Source organism: Gavialis gangeticus, unplaced genomic scaffold, assembly GCF_001723915.1.
Source record: "Gavialis gangeticus isolate Ggan-Ray unplaced genomic scaffold, GavGan_comp1, whole genome shotgun sequence".
NCBI lineage: Eukaryota > Metazoa > Chordata > Crocodylia > Gavialidae > Gavialis > Gavialis gangeticus.
In genome coordinates, this window is record NW_017729024.1 from 54682329 (window position 1) to 54692264 (window position 9936).

The 9936-nt window shown below is 39.7% G+C and overlaps 1 protein-coding gene across 1 annotated transcript in view; it reads right to left on the minus strand.

Moving 5' to 3' along the window:
* Positions 1-9936, minus strand: part of TMEM38B (transmembrane protein 38B) — a 45176-nt gene that overhangs the window by 13678 nt on the left and 21562 nt on the right. Inside the window, exons 2-5 of the mRNA XM_019517090.1 lie at positions 9048-9204; positions 4718-4902; positions 3297-3384; positions 510-627 (exon numbers count right to left, since the gene is read on the minus strand). Of these exons, the coding sequence (XP_019372635.1) occupies positions 510-627; positions 3297-3384; positions 4718-4902; positions 9048-9204 (548 nt within the window). The remainder of the gene's footprint in view (positions 1-509; positions 628-3296; positions 3385-4717; positions 4903-9047; positions 9205-9936) is intronic.

A 9936-nucleotide genomic window follows, 5' to 3' on the forward strand; every position in this document is an offset into this window, starting at 1 on the left:
CATAAAGCAAACTTGCAACCAACTAACCCACTCTACAGCCTTGTCCACAGTCAGTAAATGTACTAAGACATTGTTTGTATAGTGGTTTAGCAAGGTGATTCAACTGTCTGCCCCAACAGAAACTACTCCCATTTGCAGCTCTCCTAAATTTTCAGACACTTGTCACATCCCCTAAACCAGACAGTCCAGAGACAGGGGCTATACTGCCTGCACACCAAAAGGACATCTCCCACAGGAGTCTGCAGAGGAACTCCATTTCCTTTGCAATTGGGACCAATTCTTTTCTGTGTGTTGGGTCCTGATGTAAATTAGATTGACTCCATTCACTTCAGTTAAGCAACACAATGTTCATCAACTGATACTGAACAGATCTCAATTTTCCCTTTTCTGAAGAAAGTGTTATTTCAGTAGACAACCAGTTAATTGTGCTTCTTGCTCTAAAGAACTGTAAACAAAATACAGTTGTGTAATTATTTTAAAATATATGCATTGTACTTCTAAATTCTTACCTTTGTAACTACTAGAAAGATGGTATAAAAGAACATAAGGTTGTGTCTCGTTATTGGCAGGCTCTGGGTATGTTGCAGTGTGAAGAGTATGGCTCCTACCAGAGTTACCTTTACAGGGCTGGAAAGCAAACATGGTGTGTGAATTTCTCACCTTCACCCTCCAATTGAAACAGTTACCTGAAGCACAAGTATTGGGTGGCTTTCCTTCCCCCCCGCAACACATACAACTCACAACTAAGGCCTTGCTTGAAAATGAAAGGTTAAAAATTTGTTGCAAGAAATATTAAAGACTAATTATAAGATTTGTTAACAGATTAAAGAAATCATATCATGTGACCTTTCCATTTCAGAAAAAAAAAAATGGTTTGTTTTCTCTGTTTTATTAACAGTATATTCAATTTGCTTTGCCTTTCACAAGCCCTTTTCTCCTCTCACTATTAAGTAGTCTCAAATATTTGTTTATGTTCTTAAAGAAGGTATCCAACCACATCATTCTTTTTCTTCCACAAGAATTTTGAATAATTTTTTTGGCACATACAGCACAAATCTATTCCCAGATCGAGGCATGTTGCACCTGTGCACTCAACTACATTCACATTAGTCCTACACTATTTCCAGGTCAGGAACACAGGAAGCCTGGCATGTCTTTCTATAGCATTGTTTTGTGCAATACAAATGAGTCTTCAATTCAGGACTAAGGGTATAAAGGACAGCTTCTTGTGTGCTCTAGAACTAGCTTTCTAGGAGGGTTGGGGAAAAATAGAAACATAGTTTGACACCTTAAAATGTTATCTATCTATCTATTATCCACACATAATTAGAACATGTCAATAAACTCCAGTGCATGTTGTACCAGATTTTATTACTCCTGGGTGCAGCATTTGCATCTGCAACTGCAACACATTAAGCCAGGGCAGAGCAACCCGGGCTGGCAGGGAGATCTGGGGGAGTCTGCCTGCCAGCTAGGATCTGCTCCACAGCTCTGCCCCAGCTTAATGTGCTGTGAAGGGGCTGACTGGGACTTGAGGGTGCTACAGTGGGGGGCTAGATGGCACACAGCCCCTGCACTGTAGCATGCTTGTGCCTGAACCAGACTGGTCTACACGTGTTTCAGTGCACATAACTACTCCAATGTAGGATATTTGTCCCAGACAGTACTATCCTACAGCAGAGTTAATAAATTTACCGCACCCTAATACAGGTGCACATATAAACAGCAATTCTTTACTGCAGAGCTAGTTAGTGCACATGTAGATACACCCTCCACTCACTCAATGCATCTGGAATGTTTTTGGTGATCAAAAGTTCAACTTTACTCTTACATTTATATTTGCAATCCTGTGCTCCAAGACTTGTCCAATTGTTTCTCAAACCCCTCTAGATTAATGAATTTATATCTTTATAACCACCAGCCATTGGGAAAAAGTTGCCATGGGTATTCTTACAACATTTCAAGCCAGGAGGACTGGTGGGTGTCCAACTTCTCATTGTCCTGGCATACTGAACATCTGCTTTTAGTCTTTGCAAGGCAACAATTTGGTATTTACAACTATATTCTTTTGCTCAGAAATTTAAATAGGAAAGTAGCTGCATTGCATCGAACTGAGTAAAACCATTTTTCTACCAAGTATGAAAAATGTAGATCACTAGAGTAGCTGGCACCATAAGTGTTGAAGAGCCTTCCTTTTAGAAATAATTCTGCTCATATATTTTGAATTGCTGTTCTGTCATTCTTTATTACCAAGGACAGCTGGATGAAAATAGGATTTTGAAGTATTTACCTGTTTCTGCTGCTTTTCTCACACCAGAAGTCATAACCTTGTTTTTGAAACAGTTATTTCCATGGAAGCTAAATGGGAAGGCACATGGGGAGGCAAACTAGTTTAAAAATGCCCACAACGGGCTTATCTGCCCTTGCAGTAGTAATTTGTGGTCTACTACTCAATTTCACTTCACTTGTTCTTCAGACAGAAGCTAAATTGTTTAATAATCCCATTTTACCCTCTGGAGACCACTAGCAGCATCTGTCTTTTACTAGAAAGATATTGCTCTAACTTAAATATTTAATAGTTGATTTGCATATGACCAGAAAGGCGAGGAACTTTTTTTTGTTTGTTTGTTTGTTTGTTTTTTGGAGGGAGTGCATGTTCGTGTTCAGTGTTGAAAGTGACCAGACTCTTGGAAACGGAGATCATCTACTTACTTTCAGAACCACAAAGCATCAGAAGAATCATACACTTCATTCATACTACCCTGCCACACTTGATTCAGTCAGAAACACAGTGAATGAACATTTTTAGAAGACAAGAATTTTTGCCTTGCCAATTCAGACAATTGCCAACTGTAATTAGCTGTCTTTGCAAACTGACAATTTTTCATCTGGACACGCAGGCTTTGGTAACACCCATAGTCTCTCCTGCCTTTTCCCCTCATAGCATACTAAGGACTTTTTGTATCAAGTCCAAAGCTTGTGATAGGATGCTTTATGGCTGTACTATATTCTTGCAAACACTTCCAGACAAAATACTTCTTGTCTTGTTGTCAGCAAACCACAAGGGACTGGACTCTGTAACCCAAGAGGTCTCTTGCAGTCCTGTGTTCCTATGAAGTGATATGATGAGTTAATGGTCTCAGAGAGGTCAAGAAAATAGTAAAGCTTTAGACTGAATTTATAAGCAGTCTCCTCACATTTATTTTCAAAAGCTCAACCAAGGAAGTTAGCCTGAATGTGGGGAAAAACAAGGTTTTCAGAATTATTCTTGTTGCAATATGGTTTTATCAACTTACTAAGACATCTTCAGTAGCTCATTACTTTCAGGTTTCCAGATACCTCTCACCAACTGTTCAAAGTTAGAGATTAAGCCACCACCAGCTCCTGAAAATGCAATAAGGTAAAACATGTCAGTGCCACCATCTTCATGATTTAGTAGCTAGGAGTGCCCTTGATGAGCTATGAAATCCCCCACTAACTTCAGGGAAACGTGATCTGGTGCCAGAAATGAAGATTTAGACGAAGATTAGTTGAAACTTTCAGTGGTAACTTGCTTAACCAGTTACTAATTTAAGATACCTTAAAGAACCAGTTGCTATAAACCTCCCCTTTGAAAGTCAGGTATTGTAAGAATGGGCACACAAAATAGAGGCTTAGACACATCTGAAGTCACCAGTTCATTAATTTAGGGTATTGTATTCCATTTATTCAGAGGAAGGCAGATTTGAATTTCTACACAGATCTTACATTGTTGTTATATATGAGGGCATTTCAAAAAGTAACACCAATTTCAAAATAAAACAATTGGGTAATGACCATTTGCTGGACCACATCACTTCTATACATAACTTGCAAGTGATGGGTGCATTTAGTAATGCCCCCATCCATGATCTCCACTGCTGTGTAGTGTTACCACTTATTGCACACAAAATCGTTTTATTTTGAAGTTGCCATTATTTTTCAAACAACCTCATACTACAGTGACCTCTGTATTCAAAGTCTAAGCGCTCCATTATGAGAAGTTAAAGTCTGAGGATTATAAGAAACATATGCACAGATTAATATACTGTGGAAGAAAAGGAACAACTGAAGTGTTGCAGTCCGACTGGTCAATAGGTTTTATGATCAACTGGCAAGCAAAAGTTGCAATCACTTCCGGTGACAGCTTGTCTTTACACTCCTATGAAGTGCAGAACTTCACTGAATACTCCTGGCTATAGAGTACTAACATTGCCATTGAGTTTTACAATAGATTTCTAGATATGATAGGTAGTTTAGAAAATAACTCAATTACACAAACATATCTGTTTATTAAAAGTCTTAAGACATATAAGGAACGTTAAATAAAGTAGCATTCCAGCCATCCAGAAATACAAGAGCTTTAAGAGCTATTTTAAAAAATAGCTTAATTATACTGTTCAAATTACATAGCAGGCCCATCAGTTCTTTTTGCCACTGACCACTCATCCTAATAATCCTTACACTCATCCTTAAACTGTGACAGACGTGGCTCCCTCCAAAATCATTCAATGCTATTCCTAATGTGAGCAGAGAAATTGCTACACTAGCTTTCCCTCCTTGAGGAGGCAACAGTTTGTGTTTAAGGCAACATCCCTGCAAGACAGGATATAGTGATACAGCAAAGACTAGAGATCTGGTTATGTCAGTATAACTTTAAATATCACAATTCATCAAAACAAGTTATTTTATATACTACCTCTAGCCCAGCCAACAGCTACCATGATAAGCCAGGCATTTTTGTAATGGCTGTTCGCATGTGTGATTCCACCCGTTATCTTCCAAGTTCTAGTCACTTCTTTCATTCCTGCAACCATCAGTCGAAGAGGCAGAAAGGAAAAGCATCGGTAGAACATATCTTGTGGACAATAAAATACTAGATACCTGAAATTTAAGAGAAAGTTTCCAGTTATTCATTAAAATCTCTTCACTAAGTGTGATCTCATGAAATTGTTTCCCTATAGTCTCTTAAAAGGCTTCATTATAACAGACAGCACACTGAAATGTTCTGCAACTTAGACAGTTTTTACTTGCAACTTAAGTTGTAAATATATACATACACATATAAAAACATATATGGATTAATTTCCAACACACCCATTCTAAAGACTCCTTATTACATATAGTCCCCCACATCATTAGTCATATTTACCAAAGCTCCCTTAATATGCCCTAGAACAAAGATTAAAATACACTTCTCTTCACCAACTATGTTCTTTATTTCTGTACAGCTTCGTTAGTTCACAATTTAAATTCTTGAGTTTTTGGTTAATATTATATAAGAACATTTACTTACATTCTGATACTTAACAATTATTGACAGCAACACAACATGATACAACTTTAGCAAGACTGCCACCACTTGTTACTGTCAAGGCCAGCTGTGAGCTAAAGCTGTCCACAAATGCATCTAATATCTTATTGTGACCAGCACTTCTTAGTCTGTTTAACTTCTAGATTTTGTAGCTAAAAGTTCTTTATTTTTTAAAAATGCTTTAAATGAACCTAGTACACAGTGTTCATAACTTGAACACTAAACTACAATCAGGAGCTTCACTTTATCGAGAATGGGCTTGTTTCCACAGCAAACAAGATGGTCTCAATGTAGGTGGGCATCCAGGATAGTCAGGATTGCCTACAACAACAGAGTTTGGTTGTTTTTTTAAGAAGCCAGTAAGATTAAAAGCTAGACAAATCCCTATGCAACTAAATCTTCATTTTCTTAACCCTTGCAATCACTTCTAAATATTTGAACTGTAGTATTGGTTTATTGGCATGTATTGTAGATTTTGAGTTCCTTCACAGATATTTGGCATTTACACAGAGCCAAAGACTCCAAAGATTTGTTGTTATTGGGTTTTTTAAAGTTTGGAAAAAGAACATCTACCCATTTTTCTTGCACTGCAAAAGGAAGTAGAAGGCATGTGAGGAAGAGGAAGGCATCTTCCTGCAGGTTTTGGCTTCTCCATTCTGTCCTGTCCATCTAGGATTGAGAAAACAGTTCAATTCCAGCAAAGAACAAACCTTCCTCCTTCTGTCTCCCCTACCAGCAATCAGAGTTCAGCCCTCAATTGTGTCATTTAGATTAGTCAAAGGCAACAATAAAGAAAGTCATATTTCATAGATTTCAAGAGCTATGAAGGCATGACAGACTTGTGGCCTTGCAAGGAATTGTGCTTCTCTTTATAAGGAGGAGCCAAGTTACTACCTTCCCAAGAAGGAAGCGGTCACAGACAAAGCAAAGCACCACCTATAAAAACACATTGTCCTTTCCTGTTACGACAGTTGTACGAGTTCCCCAGAGGCTGGATCAGTTTCCCTGTAGTTCACATCCAGGTTTATCTTGGGCAGCAATAAAACACCAAACTGATTTAAGTGTACAACTCCCAGTGTAGCTAGTTTAAAGCACTGAATAAATGAATCTGTCAGAACAAATTAAAGAAAAAGATAGGAGAGAACATTTCAACATTTAGAAGGACTTCCTATCCCTTCACTTGAAGACTTTAATGTGTATTAATGCATTGCCACAAGCTGCATTACTGCACATTTGTCCAAATAAGCACTGCTGAATCCACTTTTGGAACTGACTGATGGTCTTCTTCCTCACATAAGGGAACTATTTAATTACTTTTAAGTTATGCAAAAAAAGTGACCACACTACGTTGCACAAGTGTAGATGCAGAGCCACTACTGGGAAAGGGGGTCATGAATAGTCAGTCAGTTAAAAACTTGGATACTAAATGCCTATCAATGCCCAGATCTTCATCTGAAGTTGGATTAGGAGATGGATATATTTGTACACCTTTGCCTTCTTCAGTGAAGTGTTCTGAGAAAAGGCAACAACTCTGCATGCCACTACGGTCAACTACAAATAATTACATCTGCACTGAAACAGATGTTAAGCATGCTAAATGGCTAATAATCAAAGTAATATAATAAATTCAGCTCAGAATGATCTTGTTCCATCAAAACATTTTTGTAACACTTTTACAAAAAACTGAGACCTAACATGTGTGTAGTTTGTATAAATTAGGAGGCAAGCACTGTGCGTTGCCACTGCATTTCCAACCCATTTGATACAATTCAGCTACCTCCAGCCAGATAGAGGCAATGCTTGGTCTTGTTTTACTGTGCAGATGTAGTCATAAATCACGTAACTCATGTAAGTGTCTTAATATTCAATAACTGTTAAATGTTCACTTTCATGGCAGCCTCGTCACATTGATGTAACCATGAGCCTGGCAAGTGATTCCTTTATACAGGCATTATTCTGCAGAATGACAGTGTTTACACTTCAGATGTACTGAAAAAAACCTAATCTATTTTGTAAAGGAATGCAAATGCATTTTACAAAAAAATGCAGTTTTACTTTACTGCAAAGAAAAGTTTTGACTTAGTATTTTACACTACTCAAGCTATAAAAATAGGCAGACTTAAATTAAGACTGTAGATTAAGTATTCTGTAGAAAAGTGGTATAGTTATCCATAGTACTACTCTTGTTATTTTCCATGCTCCTAATCTCTTGTGTTATGGTATATACTGAGAGCTACCAGTAGATGTTGCTGTTCTACATTACCCAAAAACTGTAAAATGCCTGAGTAACACTTAGTTCATGAGTACTAAATGCTAAAATAAAGCAGATAAAATTCTCATTTGATCTCGATTCTATCATTACTGTAATAACAAAAAGGACATCTTGCAGAATAGTTCTTAAAATTTAAAAATATTTTGATTTGTCACTGGCATCACACTCCCTTTTCACTTAAGGGTAATAATGTTTACATATCTTCTGGATATTAAAAGGACACTCAGTTTTAAAATATACCACTTGTTAAATCTCTCCACCTACTATTAATACATTCAAGACTACTATGAAAAATTACTGATTGGTTCACGTTGTGCATATGATAGTTTGTCTTGTCAGTTTCACTGTTTTTTCCTGGATGCAAACATGGACTCTTTCTGCATGCATCTCACATCAATAATAAAAACTACTATTGGCAAGTGATGTTTATTTTAAAAGTTACAATTATAAAATCTCCACCCCCACCCAAACGCTTCTAAATCATATGGAAGTCTATTAGGTTTCAAACAGACAGCATGTAAGCAGTCAAATAAATTTTCTTGAAGTACATTGGGAAAACTAAGTTAGAAACACTGAGTTACAAAGCTGAAATTTACAAGTTGCTACGTCTGTTGGTGGCAAATGTAGGAGTACTGCAAAGGCAACATTTTCACATCAAAGAAAAGAAAGTGCATCACTATGCAATGAGCTGTTAGACTGAAGTCAGGCTAGAAACAGATGTCATCTTTGTGCCGCCATACAAAAGCCAAGCAAACAGACGTCCACGCATTTTGTTGCACCACAAGTGCCAAAAATTTGTAGCCGTGAGAGAAGCGGTGTAAGTTTGTCTCCCAGAGCTGCCTGTGCTCTTCAGGTGTCTTGGGCAGGTGCTGCTGAGGCTTCAGGGGCCTGATCCTGCGCACCCAGGAAATTCACGTTCCCAGGCATGCAGGATTGGGCCTATGACAGGCCTGCAGCCCAGGTTCCCCCATTTGCAAAGGCATGTCCAGAAATCAGGACACACATATTGCACTTCTGCACCCCAACTCAGGGTGCATGTCAACACATGGGAAACCCAGGCAAAGGCAGTCCCAGGGATTCAGCAGCCCTATGCCTGCCATGGGATTCCTGGGGCATGTGTCTGGAAACAGGGAACCTAGGACTCCCCTGTTTACATTTGTACCATAGGATCAGGCCTCCTAAGCCTCAGGAGTGGTAGCCCAACTCTGCAGGATAACAGGTGACATCTGCGTTGCACAATGAAGATCAGCTGTGCCAGGACACATGCTGGCACAACTGATCTGCTTCATTTGGCAACATATGTTTATAGCCTCAATGCCCAGCCCTGAGCAGAGTTTTAGGTTACATTTCCAATTTAGGCAAAACCTTATCACTGATATGTTCATAGTCAAACATGGAAAGACCAAAGTTATTTATTTACATTCTACAATTGTGACTGCTTACCAGACTAATGATGCAAGTAAGACATTTATGTTGTTTGCAAGGAACCCTACTGGAGACTCAGCAAGCATCAAGGAGGATAAAACAGAGCCACCAAAGCAGTGAAGCATAGTACTAACCCAGCATGCAATAGGGCTCTGATAGGATACTTCCACTGCTCCTGAAATGAAACAGAATAAAAAAAAGTCATCATAAAAAGGGACACCAAATATTAAATTTAAAAACACTTTTCATTTATTTGTAATGTTATCCAAGCCATTTATACACTGAACAGAATAAACCACTAAGATTGTATATAATGGAATACAGGCAATCTATATATAAGGGCTTAATCCGTCTGTCTGTCTGTCCATCTAACGTCCTTGGTGGGGTGTGGCTCCAGCCAGTGCTGTATCAAGAATACCCATCAAGAATGACAGGCAGGGACAGAGCACCACCACCCATCACCCTGTGCCACTGCCACCTCCCAGGGGGGTGGCGTGCAGTTGGACATAAGTGGCAGCTGCGTGGGGCAGCAGGTGGCAACACTGGCCACTGCGTGCAAGCTCCACCCCCCCATTCGAGCCCGCTTCCCCCTTCCCTCCTGCTTCTTGGGCTCTGGGCCTATTCCCCACCCCCGCCTCCCTGCTGGAGGGGCAGAGGGAGGGGAGGAGTGGGCTCAGGGCTGCCACATGAGGCCAGGCCGGACCAGGCCCACTGCTCCCCCCCAACTGCTGTGGCGGGCCAGCTTCTCTCCCAGCTCTGCATCAAGCTTGGGCCCACTCCTCCCCTCCCCCTACTGCCACCACTCTGGTGCATCCACTCCTCCCCCAACCATCACTGCATCAGCCCAGGTCAGCCCTGCAGGCAGCGACAACGGAAGAGCGGAGGGGCAGGCCGAGGCCAGTGCAAG